At 36.4% G+C, this 24,542-nt stretch overlaps 1 protein-coding gene across 1 annotated transcript; it reads left to right on the top strand.

Annotated features, from left to right (window-relative positions):
* Window positions 1–11,537: 11,537 nt before the first annotated feature.
* On the top strand, window positions 11,538–14,626 carry LOC122311737 (thioredoxin X, chloroplastic). Its single transcript, XM_043126385.1, has 2 exons — window positions 11,538–12,003; window positions 14,174–14,626. The coding sequence occupies exons 1-2, from the start codon at window positions 11,665–11,667 to the stop codon at window positions 14,378–14,380; spliced, it is 546 nt and encodes a 181-aa protein (XP_042982319.1). The 5' UTR covers window positions 11,538–11,664; the 3' UTR covers window positions 14,381–14,626.
* The last annotated feature ends 9,916 nt before the right edge of the window (window positions 14,627–24,542 follow it).

The raw sequence follows: 24,542 nt of genomic DNA, 5'->3' as shown, positions 1-24,542 counted from the left end.
TCTAGTCTATCAATGTTTGCTCCCTACTCTAATCCTGACACATCGCCTACTATTCAGGGGGAATGGTAGTTGAGACTACCACGGTGAGATTTGATTACAAATCTCAATAAGTTAACAGGAAACTCTCACATAGGTTAATGATGCAAGCATGACAGTAAAAGTATGAATGCATAATTAAAGTCGTAAGTAAGCACAACATAACTTGACATATAGCATGGCGTAACTAACATAACCTGGATTGAAACGTGAGCTGAACTTGACTTAACATGACATGAACTTGCACTTAGAACTGAACTTTAATTGATATGACATAAACTTGAACTTAAAACATAACATGGACTAGTAACATAACATGAACGTGAACTTAAAACGTAACATGGACTTGAAACATATCATGAACGTGAACATACATAACATAAACATAAACTTAAACTTAATATAAACTTGAGCATAACATGACCTAAACGTGAATTTGAGATATAATGTGAACGTGAACATAACATAACATGAACTTGAACTTGAGCATAACATGTACGTGAGCATAACGTAACATAACATGAACTTGATCTAAAACTTGATCTAAAACTTGACGTAACGTGGACTTGATCTGAAACTTATTCTTATCTCATGGGGTCACCATGATTGCTTATTCTTATTGCATGGGATCACCATGATGGTGTATTCTTATCTCATGGGGTTACCATAATTGCTTATTCTTAACTTCTTGACATGAACTTGGACTTGAATTCTAACAATCAAAATGATTCAATCAGTCGTTTTGTCAGGAATAGTGAACAATCAAAATGATTCCGCTTAATGTATTCCGTCAGAGATACTCAGACAATCAGAATAATTCCATCATGAGTATTTTAAATCACGTACCTTAACAATCAGAATGATTACACTAGGAGTACCTAGTAATACTCTGACAATCAGAATGATTCCATCACGAGTATTTTAAAACACGTACCCTAGCAATCAGAATGATTACAACAAGAGTACCCAGTAATACTCTGACAATTAGAATGATTCCATCACAAGTATTTTAAATAAAATACCCTAACAATCAGAATGATTATGCTAGGAGTATCTGCATAATTGAACTTGAACGGCATTCTAACAATTAAAATGATTTCGCCAAAAGTACCTCCTGTAAATTACAAATGAAGATACTTGGACAATCATAATGATTACATTGCGAATATCCTATACATAACTGACTTAAACGTAACTTGAAAGACATGACTTACTTGAGATGGAAACATTTTGTAACATGACTGAACATGTAATAGATATCATACTTGCAATAGTGGATATTACATGATATGACATACATGTAATATATGACATACTTAACTTTGCATACTTATAACATATAGCAATACATGACAGAATAGATTGTGTAACAAATAAATATTCATAATAGAATAAATTATGCATAATAGATAAACATGTAATGACGTGGCATGGCATGTCATATATGGTAACATACATATATAAATTGTAGTTCCCTTACCCATCATACATACACAGTAAACTGATAGTAAGTTAGAAGTTAACTTACCTCATTTGTCACTTTCAATGAAAAAAAAGTGCGAAACACGAGGAAGTGTAAGAGAATATTCTAAAAGTTAGAAATTTAATTACTAACAATTAGAAATGTGTAAAAGAGATAACCAAAAGTAAAATTACCATTTTACCCTCTACATGTGAAAAAATGACCATTTTACCCCTAACTTAAGGATTTCACATCCTAACTCCAAAAATCACAAAATAACACTCGGAGTTTTTTGGTTTTACACTTAGTCCAAAAATAGAAACTTTTTCCTCAACCCATTTTGATAAATCTCTTGATCAATGGCTTAAGAATGTGAGATTTTAAAAATAAAGCATCACATGGTTTAAAAATGTGTCCTAAAGAATATACAACCATCAAACTTAAAATCACATGCTAAAAATCAATAAAACATGGATCTAATTCAAAAAATCAAATCTTAGGCCTAACCGAAATCCTCTTACATAGAAAAATCATATCTTTAAAACTAATACTAAATATCTTCAAAATAACATCCTAACATGAAAATAAGAGACTTAGGATTATCATATAAAAATATAAAAGCCTTTAGAGTAAGATCAATCCATGAAATATTCAAACTTTCTCTAAACAAAAATTATTTTTCCACTTCCAGTTTTCAAGTTTCTATATCTAAAGTTTCTATATCTAAGAAAATCTATCATCAAAAACTTTATTCATGCAAAAAAACTTGAATGGAAACTCATAAACATATTCTAAAAATATTTCATAAAATTTTCGGACCAAGATATATCCATTAGCTTGGTCAAAAACTTCAAAACATAACATACTCTCCAGTTTCACGCCCAAAACAACCTTTACATGGTTAAAAATACTTTTGACTGACAAAATAACCATGGAATAATACGAATAATATATCTACAGAAAATATATTCAAATAGGAAGAACTTTTATGAAGGATTCATCATGTGAAAATACTTAAAAATGGTCCAAAATCTCCACGCAAAAAGACCCAGAAATCTGTCAGAGAGAGCTCTTTTGGATTTCTCTCTAAGAATAGGATGAAGAAGCGATTAAAGGGAAAGAATTGTGTCATGCATGACTCTAGACTTCTGGAGGGGGAACATATGGGCTTGAATGACCCTTGATTGGAGATGGCTATGTGACATAAAGTGGAGAATAGTGAGAGGAAAGGACTGCCTGTAAAAGCTGTGAGGTATGGAGGTTGATAAGATGGGTTTCTCCTTCACATCAAGGCAATATTGGGTGCAGCCAAGGGCAGTGGATGGTCTGCCATGTGGGGGAGGAACCCTCTTCAAGAAATTTTGCCAAGGTGGCCAAATTCATGGACCTTGGTGGGCCTCAACCAAGTAGGCTTCAATTTGGGGTTTAAAGGGGGTTTGGTTAGGGTTTGAGATGCTATCAAGCTCAAATCCAATTTTTCTTACTCCAATCAAATTTTCAAGATTTAAAAGGTTGGATAATGATATCATAACAAGGATTTAAGAAGTTAATAGCATGTGAAAGTGATTTAATCAAGTAATTAAACACAATACTAGAAATTGTATCAAAAAGGGTTTGAAGGCCAATTTAGGGTTGGGGAAACCGTTTAGGGTTTCGGTTTTAACCAAACTTTTGGGGTTTCAATTGGATTCCAACCATTTAAGATTTCACTAGGGTTGAAACCCTCTTTGATCTTGCTCAATTTGGTTGATTTGATGAAAAAAAGTTTTGTTTAGGTGGCATGATCTCGCACCTTGATTTCCTTCACAAATCCATCTAATAGTTCCTCTTTGTGCCAAGTATCTAATACTATTTATTATGTGTGGCTAAGATTTTACCAAGTGTTCAAATAAAACTTCTCTAACCTAATTTGGACATGCCACATAATAATTTTGAAAACACTGCACTTAGTATGCTTATCGAGATTACTATTCACACCAAAAAAATACGTAATAAACTTAGTACTAAAAAATCCTAAATATTCATGTTAACCTACAATGAAAACCATTTACCAAAACTCAACCCCAAAGTGCCCCTAAAAAATAATTTCACAGTTTCAAACAAGCGTTTCGTCCGAAATTATGAAAATGAGTTATTGCGTCATAAGATTTTAAATAATCAACTGAGTTTAGTAGCGCAGATCATAGCATATTTTGATACTTCTAACTACCTCAAATAATAAAAATCGCATTTTTGGCACCATAGTGAGTGATAACACTGACTATGTTGATAGATTAAAATTTTTACAATTAGTCGATTCATGAAAACTTACGGAATTTTTAATAGGTTCCTAAAGTCTATAGAAATTTAATAGTTAAATTTCTTACGGGCTGTTACAGTTCTACCATGTGATGGTCACGTTTTACATTAAAAAAGGAAAGTGTAGAGGAATAAAAAAAAAAAAAAAACAATAACAACAACAACAACAACAACTATGTATCTATAAATGCATGTCACAGAGGAAGAGTATTACCTATCTGAATGGAACTCAAATGAGGAGAAAGGTTTTCACAAAGCAAGCTTGAAATTTGCATAGAATAGCGTAAGCGAGAGAGGCAGTCTCAGGCAGAAAAGAAGACCCTGTAGCCCAGCCCTCTAATGATACCTTATAGGCACAGTTACATTTTAGCTATTTCTCTTTCTTTTCTTTTTCTTTTTTTTTTCCCTCAATTTTTGATGTAAGAAAATCATTGATTCCAAGTTGTCAAAGCTTTCACTTTTAGGAGCTTTGTGCACGGGTATTGGCTTAGACAAATGCTAGTGTTATCTAAAATTTAGCCAATTAGAATGCAAATCTTCCGCATTGCATTAGGATTAAGCATAGTCATTTAATTTTGACCATGAACTACAATCCCTCAACAAACATAGCTTTTGGAGTGCTCTTTTTTTTTTTCTTGGACTTTCCCTTTTTACTGTACGTCGATGTCAATGTGAGGAGACTGGAGAGAGAAAAAAAGGCTACAAAGTTGAGGTATTTGATTAAAGTGGCAAATAAATGGAGGTCTCTCTTAAGGTAGTATATCCCAAATGTAAAATCATATGTAAACCTCTTAAAGGCAACTAAAACTTGGATATCATCCCGTGCAAAATCCCACAATTCCTTCCTCGACATAAAGGCCTCTCTGGACTCCATATATATAAAGAGTTTTGCTACATGCAAATAAAGTCACATACTAATCTGCGTACCAATACTGATTTATTCATACTTAAAATTTAAATTAACACTGTTTTCAATAAAATTTACTTTTTGACCAATCACATTAAATTGATGCACAAATTAGTACACAATTATACTTGTAACCAGATTTTTTCATATATAAAACTCTAATACCGCTTCTGACGCATTGGAGGCATTCTATTGACTTGAGATCTAGCCGTCGACCCACAAGAGAATGAATGGGCTGGTCAAGGCGACAAACAAGACCATAGTTCTTATTGTTGGGTGATCACAAAGGACCCTGCACCAAGGAGCTTCTCAAAGTATTGTGGTCATATAGGATGACCGTTCGAACCCAAACTTGGCATGTGCAAGACACGACACCTTAATCTCGACTTAAGAGACCAAAATACATCTTAACACTTGCCCTTCCACGACCCTATATAAAAACTGTTAAACCCAAGGTTTTAAGTATCATATAATTTCATAGCTACTCATGGATTTTGATGGCAACAGCCAAGTTCAAGCATAAAGGAGCTCCAAATTGATCACATCAAGTGTTAAAAGATAAAAAGCATCAATAAATCAAGCATGACCAAAAAATGGACAATTTATACTAATCAAGCTTTAAGAATATCATTTTATACATCTCTTACTAATTTGAAAAAGTTTTAAGTCTCAAAAATATTTAAGAACTCATGAAAAATCAATTTCCATACTTTTTCACATATGTATGATATATTTGAAAAATTGAAAAATGATTTATTATCTTTTTTAAGTGTATTTGAAATTGGAAAAATGATTTCAAATGAGCGTGATATGTTTGAAATTTTTCTAAAGTGAATGATGCACCTTTTTCCATTTGCTACAAAGAAAGAAACATTTTAGGGTAGGTTTGAACAGTGAGATAAGAATTTTTAGTTTTAGATGAAAATTTAAAATATTATTTTTTAATATTATTATTATTTAGAAATTTGAAAATGTTGAATTGGAACTTGAAAAAATTGAATTATTTATTATATTTTGTGTGTGAATTTAAAAAGTTGTAATGTTGAGATAAGATGAGATGAAAATTTTATATCTCGTCCCACTTGTCAAGCCTACCCTTAGATTTAAAAAGGAATTCTCATGTATATATAAATAGCTCAAATCATTTGAGATCTTCTAAAATTACATAATAATTACAAATTTCTCAACACTTATTTATCAAAAACTCTCATTCTCTCTTTTCTAGTAATTCGCCTGGTCATTCAGTCATTTTTTAGATATCTAGTTTGTGCTATTTTGTTTCATTTCATTCGTTGATGATTTGAGGAGTATACTCTACTAACCTCCCCACTATTAGATTTTGTATAGTCTTAAAGAGGACTACTATACAACAACCTTTACACTGCACACTGCCAATTTTTTTTCATATCATTTCCTCGTGATTCTATTTTCCCATAATCTCATTTCCCCCATTAGCTCTCTCTCTATCTCTCTCTCTCTCTCTCTCTCTCTCTCTCTCTCTCTCTCTCTCTCTCTCTCTCTCTCTCTCTCTCTCTCTCTCTCTCTCTCTCTCTCTCTCTCTCTCTCTCTCTCTCTCTCTCCAAGTCCCCCTCTCTCTCCTTGAGCTCACTCTCACTCATCAAGCCCTTTCTCTCTCACTCATTGAGTCCTTTCTCTCTCCTCGAGATTCAAGTTGAACGAGGGGTTGATTTTTCATAAAGAAAGTGTTAAGTACTGTAGAGTCTAGTCCACACCGCTCGAACGGAGGCATTGGCCGCTTAAGCGAAGTCAGGTAGAGTTGAATGCTCGATGTCAGCTAGACAGTGAGCTCGAGCGGATGCGGGAAGGAAGTTTGCTCGACGTGAGCTCGACATGCCGCTCGAGCGAACATGCTTTTTAGGGTTTTTTCCGCCGTTTGACTATATATATGATTATTATATCATATGGCCATATTGTAGAAACACTATGGATGTACAATGATCCATCATTATAGTGTGATATTCCTCAATAATAAAATCATCTGCAGCTCCCGTGGATGTAGGCAATTTGCCGAACCACGTAAATCTTATGTCGTGTGTGATTGTTTTTCTCGTTCCATATTCTTTTTCAATTTATTGTCATTACAACAATTGGTATCAGAGCCAGGTTCGGGTCTGAGAGAAAAAAACAATGCCTGGAGATAAATTGAAGGCATCGGGGATCAAGAAGTTTGATGGCATGGATTTTGGATACTGAAGGATGCAAATAGAGGACTACCTCTATGGGAAGAAACTTCATCTTCCACTATTGGGAAAGCAACCGGAAAAGATGGATGATGCTAATTGGAACCTGTTGGATCGACAGGTTCTGGGAGTTATTCGATTAACCCTATCGAGATTCGTTGCATACAACGTCATTAAAGAGAAAACGACTGTGGATCTCATGGCGGCTTTGTCAAGTATGTATAAAAAGCCATCAGCGAATAACAAGGTATATTTGATGAAAAAGTTATTCAATTTGAAGATGGCAGATGGTACGTCTGTTGCACAACATTTGAATGATTTTAATACTATCACAAATCAATTGTTGTCTGTTAAAATTGAATTTGAGGATGAGATACGTGCACTGATACTATTGGCTTCACTGCCAAATAGTTGGGAAGTCATGAGAATGGTTGTCAGTAATTCTGCTGGTAAATCTAAATTGAAATATGATGATATTCGTGATTTGATTTTGGCTGAAGAGGTGTGCAGGAAAGATTCAGGCGAGACCTCGGGTTTGAGTTCAGCTCTAAATGTTGATTCTCGAGGGAGATCACAAGACAAGAACTCAAACAGTGGAAGATCAAAATCAAAGTACAGGGGCAAGAGCAAGTTGAGGCCTGGTCAGCAGGCAACCTGACCAGGCCTCAACTTGCTGGAATTGTGGCAAAGCTGGCCACATAAAGAAGAACTGGAAAAACCCTAAGAAGACTAAGAATGATAGTGCTAATGTAGTAACTGAAGAAGTACAGGATGCACTATTGCTTGCAGTTCATAGTCCAGTTGATGACTGGATACTGGATTCAGGGGCTTCCTTCCATACATCTTCCCACCGGAAGCTAATGCGGAACTATGTTGCAAGTGATTTTGGGAAGGTGTATTTGGTTGATGAGAGGCTTTGAATGTAGTGGGGATGGGAGACATTGATATTGCACTCCTTGGCAAGAACAAATGGACCTTGCAAAAGGTCAGGCACATTCCTGAGTTAAAGAAGAACCTCATTTCTGTTGGGCAAATCGATGAATGTGGTCATTCAGTGGTGTTCTCAGATAGCACCTGAAAGGTCACAAAAGGGGCATTGGTACTGGCTCAGGGTAAGAAAACTGGTACACTATATATGACTACTGGTTTGATTGACACTATTGCTACTACCGTTGCAGAGAGCACAGCAGATTTGTGGCATTGCAGGCTTGGCCATATGAGTCAGAAGGGTATGAAGGAACTTCTATCTAAGGGCAAGCTACCAGAATTGAAGTCAGTTAATCTCAGTATGTGTGAGAGTTGTGTTATGGGGAAACAAAAGAAGGTCAACTTCTTAAAAAGTGGCAGGATGCCTAAGACAAGAAGACTGGATCTTGTGCACACAGATATGTGGGGTCCTTCTCCAGTGGCATCTCTTGGAGGTTCTCGCTACTATGTCACGTTCATTGATGACCATAGTAGGAAGGTATGGGTTTATTTTTTGAAGCATAAATCTGATGTATTTAATGTATTCAAAATTTGGAAAGCCATGGTTGAGACAGAGACAGACTTGAAACTGAAATGTTTGAGGTCTGACAATGGTAGTGAGTATGTCGATGGTGGGTTCAAGAAGTACTGTGCAACTCTGGGTATCAGAATGGAGAAGACCATTCCTGGGACACCACAGCAAAATGGAGTTGTTAAGCATATAAATAGAACCATTAATGAGCGTGCTAGAAGCATGAGGTTGCACGCTGGACTACCACCCACTTTCTAGGCAGATGCAGCCAGCACTGCAGTTTACTTGATAAACAAAGGGCCATCAGTTCCACTGGATTGTGGACTGCCTGAGGTGGTTTGGAGTGGGAAAGAGGTCAAATTTTCTCACCTTAATACTTTTGGTTGGCTTTCTTATGTACTTATTGATTCTGATGCTCGTAGTAAACTTGAGGTTAAGTCAAAGAAATTTCATTGGCTATGGAGACGAGGCATTTGTCTATCGTTTCTGGGATGATCAGAGTCGGAAGATCATAAGAAGCAGGAATGTGATTTTCAATGAGAAAATTATGTACAAGAATAAGTCTAGTACAGCTTCTGTAGTAGCTCCTCAAGAGTCTGAGTTTGTAAGATTGGATGACCTACCAGAGGTTACAATGCAGTGTAGAGATGTGAGTGACGGGGAGAGTGGGTCCAGTGCACCCATTCCTATTATTCCACAGGTAGTTTCAGAACTGTCCACTCCTACAGTTGCATTTCACAGGTCAGTTAGGACTATACGTCTTCTACAACGTTTCTCACCTACTTTGAATTACATTTTGTTGACAGATGGTGGAGAACTGCAGAGTTACGAAAAAACCTTGCAAGATGAAAATTTTAGCAAGTGGGAGCTGGCCATGAAAGATGAGATGGATTCCCTGTTAGGGAATCAAACATGGGAGTTGACAGAACTTTCATCAGGGAAGAAGGCATTACACAACAAGTGGGTGTACTGGGTGGAAACTAAGCATGATGGTAGTAAGAGGTACAAGGCCAGACTTGTTGTAAAAGGCTTTCAGCAGAAGTAGGGTATTGATTACTCTGAGATCTTTTCTCCTGTGGTGAAGATCACAACCATCAGAATGGTACTGGCTATGGTTGCTACTGAAAATTTATTTCTTGGACAGTTAGATGTGAAGACAGCTTTTCTTCATGGAGATCTTGAAGAAGACATCTACATGCACCAGCCTGAGGGGTTTGTGGTACAGGGAAAGGAAGGTTCAATTTGCAAACTGAGGAAGAGCTTGTATGGCCTGAAGCAAGCTCCTAGACAGTGGTACGAGAAATTTGATAACTTTATGCACAGTGCAGGGTACATTAGATATCAGGTAGATCATTGTTGCTATGTCAGGCACTTTGACAATTCTCATATTATTCTGTTGTTGTATGTGGATGACATGCTTATTGTAGGGGTTAGTATTGATGAGATCAATAATCTGAAAAAGCAGATGTCAGAACACTTTGTAATGAAGGATTTGGGAGCTGCAAAACAAATCATTGGCATGAGAATTGTCAGAGATAGAGTCAGAGGTACGTTAAGACTCTCACAGGCTGAGTATGTGAAAAAGGTACTCAGCAGGTTCAATATGGACAAGGCCAAACCAGTTGGCACACCCTTGGGCAGTCATTTCAGACTTAGCAAGAATCAGTCACTTGAGTCAGAGGAGGAACAAGATTACATGAGTAAGATTCCTTATGCCTCAGCTATTGGTTCACTTATGTATGCTATGGTTTGCACAAGACCGGATATTGCTCATATAGTGAGAGTTGTGAGTAGATACATGAGTAACTCAAAAAAGCAACATTGGGAAGCAGTGAAATAGATTTTGAGGTACCTAAAGGGCTCCTCAGAAACCTGTTTGTGTTTCTCTGGAGAGAGCTTGGAGGTACAGGGCTATGTTGATGCTGATCTAGCTGGAGATATTGATAGCAGAAAGAGTACCATAGGCTTTGTTTATACACTTAGTGGTATTGCAGTGTCATGGAGTTCTAATCTACAGAAAACAGTTTCTTTGTCTACTACAGAAGCTGAGTATATTGTAGTGTCAGATACTGCAAATGAGATGATATGGCTACAAGCCTTCTTGGAGGAATTGGGTAAAAGGAATTAGAAAGACACTCTCTACAGTGATAGTCAGAGTGCCATATTCATTGCCAAGAATCCAGCATTTCATTCCAGGACCAAGCACATTCAGATCAGGTATCACTTCATACGATCATTGTTAGATGACGGACAGTTGTTACTTGAGAAGATTTGTGTAAGCAAGAACCCTGCTGATATGTTGACAAAGGGTGTTACACTTGAGAAACTGAAGTTGTGCGCAACTTCAATTGGTCTTCTAGCATGAAGACAGGGGTAGTGAGTTGCAGATGTGGAGGATATCATGTTTGAGGAAGACGGCGATACAACGAGTGTACCAGTCTCCAAGTGGGAGAATTGTTAAGTACTGTACAGTCTGGTCCACATCACTTGAGCGGAGGCATTGGCCGCTTGAGCGAAGTCAAGCAGAGTTGAATGCTTGATGTCAGCTTGACAGTGAGTTCGAGCGGATGTGAGAAGGAAGTTCGCTCGACGCGAGTTCGACACGCCACTTGAGCAAACATGCTTTTTAGGATTTTTTTTTGCCGTTTGACTATATATATGATTATTATATCATATGACCGTATTGTAGAAATAATGTGGGCGTACAGTGATTGATCCATCATTGTAGTGTGATATTCTTCAATAATAAAATCCTCTGCAGCCCCCGTGGACGTAGGTAATTTGCCGAATTACGTAAATCTTATGTCTTGTGTGATTGTTTTTCTCGTTCTATATTCTTTTTCAATTTATTGTCATCGTTTTTCATAACAGAAAGGAGCACGGGCAGAAAAAGGCTCAGACTGGAAACTGTGATGTGGCATGGTGTGCGGTGTAAAAAAAATTAGCATAGTTGCTGAGTATAATTTCTCAAATATTAAAAGGACGTGTATACAACTGAATCACTAGTATAAATAAATTTGTGAATCTTTATTTAATATTACATAAAAAAAAAAAACAAAAAAACGAAAAAACAAAAAAATAAAAACAAAATAAATAAATAATCTCTTATGCTCGTTGAAGTTTCGAATCTTCGCATCACGTCAATTGCTACGTTTGTGTCCACAAGTTAGGAGTGGCTTCCACGCTATAGCCGATGATAATGCTCTATGCTATCCAGTCTTTCTCCTTCTCTGCCTATTGATTGATCTCAGCTTGACCGACGATGGACACTCTCCTCTCTCATTCAGCGTTATTTTTAAGGCCTCCACTCCTCCCGGTTTGTACAGTTACCTCAACCTCCAGCTCCCCAACCGCTTGGTTGGCGCCCAGCTGCTCCAAGAACCCCTTCTTGGCGTCTCGAATCCAAAGCAGAACACCGTGGTTGCGTAATTCCTCTGCTGCTCGCAAGTTGTCGATAACTTGCGGTGGTATTACGGAGATAAACGAGACCCAGTTCCCTGACATTGTCTTGAAGTCCGACCGTCCTGTTCTGGTGGAGTTTGTCGCCACTTGGTGCGGTCCCTGCCGCTTAATCTCCCCTGCTATCGAATCGATCGCCCAGGTCTGATTACTATCCGTCGTTTCTCCTTCCAATTCATCTCTTGGATTTAAAAACCTATATATGCATTGTTTATGGTTCGTAAATATATAACTAAGAAAGCTGTTTTATTATATCTAGTTTTGGTTCTTGATTACTGCTTACAACTTGTACGTCGTGCACAAGTTTCTGTTCTTCTCAAATCAACGCTGGTAATAGTCATTGCCCTTATTATATTAGACCTCCATGGTTGGTGGCCATGGACCACCATTGCTCTCCACGGCTCCATGGCTCTTGGTCTACTTCCACGACCATGATGGACCTCCTTTGGCCGCCGAGGTTGAACATCCATGGCCACCGCCCTCCGTGGACCAAACCGCTCAGTTTTTTTACTTACTTCATGAATTTTCAATTTTAGGTTTCTATCTAAAATTTGATGAAATACCCAGCAGACGAATTTGATTTCCTTAGCTTAGCCCTTAATGTTAAAAAAAGGGGTTTTATAAATTCAAATCGTCCAAAGCACACTGAATTATAGGCCTAGTTTCCTTTATTTTATTATGGTTATATACATTACATTTATGTTTATGGGAACAAAGAAGTAGAAGGTTTATGGCAATCACTTTTAAAGAAAGAAAGAATGAAGGAAAACAAAACTACAGTTAGAAAATGCAAAGCTGACAATAAATCAGTACTTATATATAAAAAAAATGTTGACAATAAATCAATCATTGACAAATTTGATACACCTCTCTGTTAATGGTTGTGTTAGTGTGAAACTCAGCTAGTTGCTTAGGTTCCTATACTGAACCTGATTAACCATGAGGTTTATAACAATAAGCCAGGAAATTATTATTGTTTTCCTGCAATAATGGGACCTGAATTATTTGAAGTGTCTCAAACTTACAGAATAATGGGGTAAGAGTTTTTTAATTGGTGAAGAAACAGTACTTATTTTGTTACTTTCGTGAAATCTGCAGTCTGAGTTTAGTTTGCTATTGGCTTGAATTATCTGACCTAGAAACAGAATGGCCAGTTTCAGAGCATCCTATTAACAGAGTTCTTGTATGCCATGTATTTTCTGGCTGTGATTCCGTAATTTCCATTACTGCTGATGATTGGGATAAAAGTCTCAAAGCTATCAACAACATTTCTTTTCATTTGTTTAGCAAATCTCTTCTTGGATGTCACATAATCCTTAATCATACATAAACTCTAAAGTTTAAAGGTCTGCTATGAGCAAGCTGTTGTTGGAAATTTGGTAATGAGTAATGCTACATACAAGCCTAAGCATCCAAGCCCTTTATAAAAAAGGGCCACCAGGAAAAATTGCTTTTCCCGGTGGGACTGACTTCTTTTTAAAAGGCTTGTATGCCCGGGGGCTTTTTCAAATCATTATTGTTTGTTAATTTTGGCTTGAGTCATCATTGATGGTTCAGGTTCACATGCTGTTTTGGAATGTATGCTGCTTCTATCAAGCACTCCTCGACACTTCTCTTTTTCCATGAGATTTACCTGTTGGAAGTGAGAGTAAATCACAGAGGCCATGCACTGCACAAATGCATTTCCTCCATGCTCGTACATTTCGACAATTCGATTCTAAAGAAATAAGGCTTTAAATCAAAGATATAAGAGTAGTATTTGAAATCAAAGACATAAGAGTAGCATTTGATTGGTGAACAAACCTTTAAATGTAAACAAATGTTTCTTTGGCATCCTTTTGAAGTATGTTTCAAAATAAAGCTGAACAAAATCCCATTGGAAGTGTCAATTGGCTGTGCTTTGAGCGCTGTCATGAATTTTGAACCACAGTTAGGATTCTTATTGTTTATTTCATAATGTTTTATTTTGTCAATAACGTTTGGTGAAATTTTATTATTCTGTTCAAGGGTTTTGTAGCCTGCTATGTTGTTTCTTCAGTTATTTGCTCCTCTTTGAGGAATTCAAGAACTTGGATTCTTTCTCTCACTTTTGTTGGGTCAAGAAGAACATTGATAAATTTGAAATCTCAGCCTCTAATTCAACACCTCTGAAGATATCAAGGTTACCTAAGTAATTACCTCGATTATAAATAGTTGATGGGCCAAAATTGTGAATAATTTATCAAGGAAATGGGAACTGCTTATTCATCTTCAATGTTGCATGTTTATTATTCATAGTAATTCCTGAAGCAGAGTTGGTTTGCAAATTTTAGGAATATGGAGACAGATTGACGGTTGTAAAAATTGATCATGATGCGAACCCTCGACTAATTGAAGAGTACAAAGTTTATGGATTGCCAACTTTGATCTTCTTCAAGAATGGGCAAGAAGTTCCAGAAAGCAGGAGGGAAGGTGCAATTACGAAAGTGAAGCTTAAGGATTATGTTGATGCCTTGTTGGAGTCATTATCAGTTGCCTAGTCTGCTGAGCAAACGTGATCATTTTTTTTCTCTCATATCTAGAAATGTGTAGGGAAATCGTCCAATATTGACAGATCATTTACTTGTATGTTCCTGCATATACTTTGTAACGAAGTCCATATGTACATTCAATTGTATAATTTGAGGAGTTAAGAGCAGAGAACTTTCATGAGTCTGTTCAGGTATTGTTAAGGAAGACAACTTACCAAAACCTTTTAATTGCATATTACATTGATGTGTTGTGTATCCTGTTGGATTCTAAACCTTTGAATCCCTACAAAAATAGTATGTATTCATCTCAAATTTCAATAAGGCAATTAGCGTTTTTATGTAGTGGACATCTTATGATCCTGTAAGATAGTAATCAGAATGATGGATGATATGCGCAATTTACACCAGATTTGCAAGTTCTTGCACTTGGACATTGTAGACCGTACTTGCCTATTGAATTGTCTTGACTCTTGAGACACTACGCCAAATATAGAACTTGCCATACCATAAACCTACTTTAAAATATGGATTCCTTGAAAAACATGTATACTTGAAACTTATCAAATATGTATATAATCAAGTGAGCTATGCATGACTTATTGAACTTGCCTTCCACTTGTCTTATTTTATTGGTCAACACACATTAATCATGTATGTAAGGTTGTGCACTAGCCCTAGTACTTGTGGCTACAAGGAGAACCGCTTAACTAATCTTAATATAACTATGATGGACTATGCTTCAACGTGTGGCTTGCATATCCACTCATAATTACACTGGTACCGTGCATTTTATGGTTATTCTTAAACATATCTATTTTTGTTCTTATCTTTTCTTACACTTCTTAGACTTTTCATAATTTTCATGACATATGAGATGCACGGGAATGCAATTCACGTAAATAGCATGACTAACAAAATCATAAATAGCATAAAAGCATAACATGACAATGTAACACAATTACATGCACTAGATCATAAAATATCATTTCCTACTTATTTAACATGATCATCATAACATGATACTAAAAAGAAATTCCAAAGAAAGGGCTTTACATGCTACTATAATTTAAAGACTTCGTTTACTATACATAGAAGATGCATAAGATTATACTACTTATCTCGTAGTGCTAATCCAACAATTTTAATGTGCACTCAATCACTTTAACAAAATAAGTGTACTCTCACTTTTCAATTCAACATTTATTATCTAAGTTAAAGGAGTAACTTCAGCTACAACCCTTGACTAACATCTACCCCATAATATTGTATCTCAAAAATATAGGCATTTCTCATATTAAGTAGCTAGTAACAATGGCTAAACAGCTTGGCTCAAGGTTCAATTAACATGTAAAATTCCTTTAACGACAACCCCAACATGCGCACATATATATATATATATAAACTCAAATTATATACGTATTCACAAAATAAGAGCATCATTGACTAACTTTGGTAAAGAAAAAGAATTAGGCGCAGTATCGTAAGAGAAGGAGAGAGAGCTTGTATTAACAGAGGAATGAACTGAGAGGGAAGAAATCCTGACTAAACATGAGGGTGCAGCAGTGAAAAGTACACACTGGCCAAAATCATTATTTGTGAAACCTATGAGTAGGCAAGACTCAAGATAGTTACCTCTGGATAATTTTTGTGCAGGTGCTGAGAATAGTAAGATGATGACCAACAAGGGGACAGTCCTAAGCCGTGGTTGAAAATAACTCTATTGTTGTGAGTCTATGCAGAGGAGATTAAGGGCATCTTCGCATTGGGTTTCTTACTTACCGCTGGGAGTCCACTGTGGTGGTATTGAAACTTCGAGGTTGATTTCATGGTGTAATTGGTTCCGAATGTGTTGATAAATAGAGAAGGAAAACAGAGGCAGTAAAAGGGAGAGACTTGTTCCTAAAATGAATCGCACTGAGATGGACAGAATTGCGCGACATTTTCTGAATGTAGAGTTTTGTATTAGTAAATGTTATGCCTCACCTTAATTGAGTGTAAGGTATTATATTTATAGATATCATTGTAGTCAAAGCTGTCATGCATAGAGAATTATCTACCCATGAGTTTGAAATACTGGATAGAATGATTTGAACTGATAAGATAAATGCTATCTTGAGTTGCAGTATGTTATGGTTTGAATTGAAGATGACGGTGCTGAGTGAAACGAATTTACACTGCAAGGTTTTTGGAAATTTGACACACTGTTTTCTATTGATGGTAAACTTTTATACAGACTTGACTTAGCTATATTAGGAATTTATAATCCTATTTACAGAGCATTAAAACACTATTCCAAAAACAGAGTATTTAATACAATATCAACCCCGGATCCTAGAATAAAGTCTAGCACAAATCTTGGGTCATAATTGTTGCTTTTGTTATCTCTTGGTTGTCACCAAAATATCCTTTGCATCATCCTTTATATGCCCCCGCAAGAACGGGCTACCATCGGTGAGTCCGATCTTGTTTCTTAGAAGATCACTGCGTTGACGTGAAAGAGGCTTGATGAGAAAATCCGCAAGTTGGTCATTAGTGTGCACATGACGAACATGAATGGCATTTTGTTGAACCAAGTCTCTGACAAAGTGTAGATCAAGCTGAATGTGTTTTATTCTTGAGTGTTGCACTGGATTAAAACTTAAATGGGTTGCACCCAAGTTATCACACAGCAGCAATGGCAATTTAGAGAGTGTAAACTTGAGCTCCTTGAATAGAGAAAGTATCCACATTGATTCAGCTGCTGCTATGGCTAGTGCTCTATATTCAGCTTCGGTAGACGACCTTGCAATGGCTCTTTGTTTTTCTAAGCTCCAAGAAATGGGTGTTGAGCCAAGTAAGACCAGATAGGCAGATGTGGAACTCCTGTTGTCCAAGTTGCCGACCCAATCCGCATCCGAGAAACATATAATTGCTGATGAGGATGATTTTCTGATGGTGATGACATGAAAAATAGTATTTTTCAAATATCTCAGCAGTCTCTTAATGGTTGTCCAGTGAGTTGTTGTTGGACAATGCATGAATTCAGAGAGTTTGTTTACTGCAAAACTAATATCAGGCCAGTTAGAGATAGATATTGCAAAGCACCAATGACTCGACGATATTCCATGGAATCAAATGATGAAGAACCATCATCAAGCTTTAAAGAAACTGAAGTTGACAAGGGTGTTGTCACATCTTTGGCACCATCCATACTCGTTTTTGCAAGAAGTTCACGAATGTAGTGGTGTTGAGATAAAAACAGTCCGTCTTTTATAGGAATTACCTCAACACCTAGAAAAAAATTCAGGAACCCCAAATCTTGGGAGAACTTTTGGCCAAGCTGGTCAATGATGCTTGCCACAAATTTAGATTGATTCCCAGTAATGATCAAGTCATCGACATAGACCAAACAATATGAAGTATTGAGTCATGATGGTACACAAATAAGGAGGAATTAGACTTGGCATTCACAAAACTGAATTCTAAAAGAGCTTCTTTGAGGGCTGAATACCAAGCACGTGGTGCTTGTTTAAGCCCCATAAATTGCCTTTTGAAGACAGCACACATGATTTGGGTGCTCATCATTCCGAAACCCTGATGGTTGCTTCATATAAACTTTCTCGGTCAAATGACCATGAAGAAACGCATTGTTCACATCCAATTTTCTTAGTGACCAGCCTTGCATCACAGCCAGTGTTAAAACGGTTCTAATTGTAACAGGTTTAACTACAGGGCTGAAGGTTTCTTTATAGTCCAAACCAGGCCTTTGATGGAAACCTTTAGCCACTAATCTTGCTTTGAATCGATCAATGGACCCATTAGCATTTCTTTTAAGCCAAAACACCCATTTGCAGCCTATGATGTTACAGCCTTTTGGTGGGGGAACCAGTTGCCAAGTATCATGGCGCATAAGTGCTGTTAACTCTGAGGACATGGCATCAAGCCATCGAGGATCAGAAAGAGCCTCACTTACATGGGTTGGTTCCAAGGAGGGAGGGATTGGATGTTTGGTGACTAGAAAGGATTTTTTTGGTCAGTAAATATTATTCATAGACCGAGTGACCATACAAGGAGTGCGTATCTCAGATGAAGCTGGTAGTATAGACTTATTTTGAACATTAACAGGTGCTAGAATTTCTGAGGTGTGTGAAGGTGGAACTTCTTGCAGTAATGAAATACTGGGCGAAGCTGGTAGTATAGACCCATTTTGAACATTAACAGGTGCTGGAATTTCTGAGGTGTGTAAAGGTGAAAATTCTTGCCGTAAGGAAATAATAGGCAAAGAGGAACATACCTAAGAATCATTCGGCGCAGGAGAAGACACTAACCCAATCGGTGGAGGAACGACAGTACCCATTTCCGAAGATCTTGGAGGCAAGGGAAATGATTGTCGGTAATGAGATCATCACATCCAAAGTATGCGAATTAGAGGTAGATGGAGTTTTTTTGGTGGATTTCTGAAATGGGAAAGTAGCTTCATCGAAAACAACATGCCTTGACTTGTACATACGGTGCGTTCTTTGCTCCAGACATAGATATGCATTCTGAGATAAAGAATAGCCCACGAAAACGCACGGAACTAATTTGGGCTCAAGCTTATTGTGATTATAAGGCCATGTGAGAGGATAAAACAAGCACCCGAAATGTTTCAGCTTGAGGTAATTGGGACTTTGCCTGAACAAGTGTTCAAATGGAGTTTTATATTGCAGCGAAGAACTGGGCATCCGATTTATTAGATAGGTAGCAGCTTGAAACACATAAGGCCAATATGAGCAAGGCATATGGGCATCAGTGAGGAAAGTAAGCCCGGTTTCAACAAGATGATGATGTCATCTTTCAGACACGCCATTTTGTTGCGGAGTGTGAGGTGCAGTTGTGTAATGGCCAATTTCATGAACAGAGAGATAGAGTATACCCTGTAGTGACATAGCAGTTCTCCTAATCGACTACTTATCATCATAATGAACATTCCACTTAAAAACTAAAAAAAAAAACGACTCGCCAGGCCTTTTTTTCATATCTATATTCTCTGCTGAAAAATGAAGACTAAGACAGGAGTTTCGTGGAAAATAGAAAAGCCCTTTATCGGATTTTAACCGATGACTTACGCCTATTTCTTAGGGCGTTTAAAGAGCGTGACTCTACCGCTTAGTTAAAAGGGCCCATTTGATTCAATTCATGAATTAATCCACTATGAGTTTACTGCATTTATTATTATAATATAATATTATAATAATTATTATATATTATATAATAATAAATATAATATTTTAGTATATCATTCGTGTCTCTGTTACAACACGGGTACATCAATACATGTTCCTATGCTCATTCCAATCTTGTCTAACTTTGCTAACTTCCCCTTCTCAACCCGTATCTTCTTTGTTCTGGAAACACGTCTTCCTATTCCATCTTTTCTCGAATCTCCTTTAACGGAAGAAATAGAAGCTTGAGAAGGAATACGAACCCCTAGTTCACTCGCTGAGTCTTTTTGCATCTATGGCTTTATGGTTAAAGCGCCCAAGAGGGAAATTGGTAGGTTCGATTCCTGCTGGATGCACGCTGTTCAGGCGGAATCTTTCCCGGATTATGATGAGAAAGCAGAAGGGAAGGGGGAACGAATCTACAGGGCTATCACCTTCTTTGGCCAGATCTTCCAACCTTTTCACAATTACAGGTCACTGCGCCCTTTACTAATATAATCAAAAGTAAAGGGGCTTGCTGGTTTTTCCATCATCCAATCCACAACAAATCGAATGAAACCTGGCGAAAAAGAAGTGAACACTTTGCTGAGGTTATTTATATAGCTCGACCATAGGGAGAGTCACTTTAGCCCAATATGTTCTCCACCATTGTCTGAGTATAGGCTCTTAATTTTAGTGTTAAATTTATTTTCCACAAGATGTCAAAATTGAGGAAAAATAACTTGAACATTAGATTTAGTGGCCATAGGATAGAGCCAAATATATTTGGTGAAATGGTCAATGAAAATAACATAATATTTTGAACCATCCACACCAATATCCGAAGATGGACCCCAAACATCCGAATAAATTAATTCAAGTGGAGATGTACTCTTTAGACCATAGGAATGAAAAGGTTGACGATGAGCTTTATTTTGACAACATGAATTACAAAGCAAAGAAGTACTTTTTTTAGTAGGTAATGAAAAAACACGGATAAGATGATTGACAAGTTTTGAAGAGGGATAACCAAGTCGTTTGTGCCAACCATCAGTTGATGTACGCTCATGAACATATGCAACAACCTTTTTTGAAGCCATTTCTAGGGAATCCGATAAAGGTTACAAGCCATCTTCACAGTCACCTTTGAGTAGTGTCACCCCCGTGATCCGATCCTTCACCAGAAAATAAAATGGATGAAATTCCAAGTAAATATTATTATGTTTCGTGAAATTATGAACTGAAACAAGATTTTTTTGAATGGTAGGGACACATAAGGTATCACGTAAATGAAAGACATGATTAGGAGAAGTGAATGATATTGAGCCAACATGAGAGACATGCAAACTTGAACCATCACCAATTACCACCTCATCAGTGCCATCATACTTAGAGTGTATTGAGAGATTAGAGAGATTTGTTGTCATGTTGTGTGATGCAGCGCAATCGACTAGCCATTTTTTATTTTTTTTCGTGAGAGGCAGTTGCACAATTGGTTGTAATCTCATTGGAATGAAACTTTGGACAGCTTTTGGCCGTGTGGCCCAATTGTTCACACAATTGGCATTTGGGCTTGAACTTACATTGGCCCGAGTCTGGTTTAGTCTTCTTGTTGTATCCACGGCCTTTGTTGAAAGATGTCCGACGCTGAGTTGTAGAGCCATCAGCTTCCGTTCTGGTGACTATAGTTGGCCGTAGCAACCAAAGAGGAAGTTGACTGAGTCTCCATTCGACGGATATAATTCTCATGACCGACTAGAAGGTCATGGATTTCTTCAAACTTCAAAGAAGTGTCTCGAGCACAGATTGGGGCTGCAGTATCCCTGAATACGGGACCAAGAGTGTTCAATATGTAGAGAGTTAAGTCATCATCCGAAATAGGATGATCAATGATTGCTAGTTCATCAGCAATTATCTTTACAGCTTGAAGAAATTCTGTAACAGATCGAGTGCCATGGTTACTTAAGGTTAGATCTTCCTTAAGTTGCATGGCATATGTTCGAGATTTTCCTGCATAGAGACGTGTGAGAGCTGTCCAGGCCTCATGAGAAGTTGTGCAAGATGCAAGGAGTGGAGTGATGGTTGTTGAGGTGGAAGCAAGGATGGTGTGAAGAATTAGTTTATCTTGACGAATCTAGTGGGAATTCCCAGCTTTCGAAGAGGCGGACTGAGTTTCATCAATGGCAGGACATTGACGCTTGCTGGTGACAAAATCGATCAAATCATAACCTATGAGCAATGCTTCAAATTGGGCTCTCCATTGAGGGAAGGTTGCAGGGGTGAGTTTTTCATTGATGGGGGCGGCGGCATTGATAGTGATGATGGGATTATTAGAGGAAGAACCAACGATAGCAGCCATTGGAAGGAAAAAAAATTCTCATTAGAGTGCTAGCTCTGTGGATACCATGAAACAAATTTACACTGCAATGTTTTTGGAAATTTGACACACTATTTTCTATTGATGGTAAACTTTTATACAGGTTTGACTTAGCTATATTAGGAATTTACAATCCTATTTACAGAGCATCAAAACACTATTTCAAAAACAGAGTATTTAATACAATATCAAACCCAGATCCTAGAATAAAGTCTAGCACAAATCTTGGGTCATAATTGTGGCTTTTGTTATCTCTTGGCTGTCACTAGAATATCCTTTGCATCTTCCTTTATATTGAGTTGGAGAGTTGAGTGACACACCCTCTCAAGCTAGACGTTATCAAAGAGACGTGAAGCTTGTTATAGAGGAATGCAAACCTAGAAGAAGATGACAATTTAGTGAAGATATTCACAATCTGGTCTTTATCGGAGATGAACTAAATATTAAGAGCCCCATTAGCGATCATGTCACATACGAAGTGAAAATCAATCTCAATGTCGCATGGAATATCGGATTTGAGGAGACATAGGTGGCACCGATATTGTCGCACCGAAGTGTCGAAAGTTGAGTTGTAGAAATGCCAAGTTCTCATAAAAGTAGTTGGTCGAGAAAGCTTAGCAGCAGTGTTTGCAAACACCTTATACTCAACTTTTGTGTTTGATCTTGCAACATAGGATTGCTTTTTGCAGCTCCAAGATGCCTTGTTTTATAACACTTCTCAACTCATCTCATTTAATTATTATAATTTTTTCAAATTTTTACGCAAAATAAAATATACAATTCAATTTTTACTAATCTCAAAACAAAAATAATATTAAAATATATATATATTCTAACAATATTTTATTTAATTCTTAACTTTTATCTAAATTTATCTCATTTGCAAAAACAAACTAGGCCATTATGACTAAGGTAAATGCAGAAACCATGTTTCCAGGCTAGTCGACATCTGAGAAGGATTGGAGATGTTGAGACCAAGATGGTTAAGTTGTATGCCAAAATCTATAGTTTGTTTGAGATAACGTGTGATACCCCATATTTATATAAGATTTCACATTATTTGAGAATGAAAAAATTATACTCTTTATAATGGTTCCAATTAGGGATGTAAAAAAATGGAAAACCAGTGAACTGAACCAAACCGGTCATATTCTAAACCAGTTTTGTCCGATCTGATACCGGTTACTATCTATAAAATTGGTTGAAAACTAATCTAGGCTCCGATTTTGGTTTTTAAAACACCAAAATATACAATTCAATCTAATTATAGGATTGCTTTTTAAAACACTTATCTATGTTTGATCTTGCAACATAGGATTGCTTTTTGCAACTCCAAGATGCCTCATTTTATAACACTTCTCAACCCATCTCATCTAATTATTATAATTTTTTCAAACTTTTACGTAAAATAAAATATACAATTCAATTTTTACTAATCTCAAAACAAAAATAATATTAAAATATATATATATATATATTTTAACAATATTTTATTTAATTCTTAATTTTTATCTAAATTTATCTCATTTGCAAAAACAAACTAGGCCATTATGACTAAGGTAAATGCAGAAACCACTGGTCAAGCTTCTATCATCTTTGTTTCCAGGCTAATCGACATCTGAGAAGGATTGGAGATGTTGAGACCAAGATGGTTAAGTTGTATGCCAAAATCTATAGTTTGTTTGATATAACGTGTGATACCCCATATTTATATGAGATTTCACATTATTTGATAATGAAAGAATTATACTCTTTATAATGGTTCCAATTAGCGATGTAAAAAAATGGAAAACCAGTGAATTGAACCAAACTGGTCATATTCTAAACCAGTTTTGTCCGGTCTGATACCGGTTACTATCTAGAAAATTGGTTGAAAACTAATCTAGGCTCCGATTTTGGTTTTTAAAACACCGGTTTGAACTGAATCAGACCAGTATATATATATTATTTTTTATTTTTTATATTATATATAAAATATTTTTTACATGATTTTTTTGTTAATAAATCTTATGACATAAAATTAATATAACATTTGATATAACATAAAATTAATCTTATAGATCTTAATATGACATTTAATTATGATATAACATAATTTAATGTTATAATTTTTAATATAACATTATAATTTTGATATAACATATAAATTTTAATTTTATAACATAAAATTGATATAACAAATATAACATAAAATGGGGAATATAGGTCAATCACTTGCTAAAGTTTTATTAGAGTATGATTTTGTTTATTTGTAAGTTGGAAAAATCGGACTAGACTGAAATCGAAAAAACCAGAAGTTTTGATTTCGGTAATGAATCAATCCTGTATTGGTTCTTAAATTTTCAAAACCAGTATATACCTATTGTCTCTAAAAAAAAAAGTCTAAAATCATATCTGTTACACTCGTAGTTCCAATGAGACTCCAATTATATCACTGACTAGTCTTTTTAGATTATATGTCTAAATGTGGCTTAGATATTAGAACCTATCCCAACCAAAAATGTAAGATTTGAGTTGTGCCACCTATGATGAACTGGCCCAACGAGAATGTCAAGAATTCACACATTTCTGGGATTCACACATTTCTTGGGAATGAAAAATTCATGCTTTTTATAATGATTTCAATGGGGCT

Source organism: Carya illinoinensis, chromosome 5 (genome assembly GCF_018687715.1).
Source record: "Carya illinoinensis cultivar Pawnee chromosome 5, C.illinoinensisPawnee_v1, whole genome shotgun sequence".
NCBI lineage: Eukaryota > Viridiplantae > Streptophyta > Magnoliopsida > Fagales > Juglandaceae > Carya > Carya illinoinensis.
Note: the sequence above shows the minus strand (reverse complement) of the source record. Positions and strands in the feature narration are given on the sequence as shown.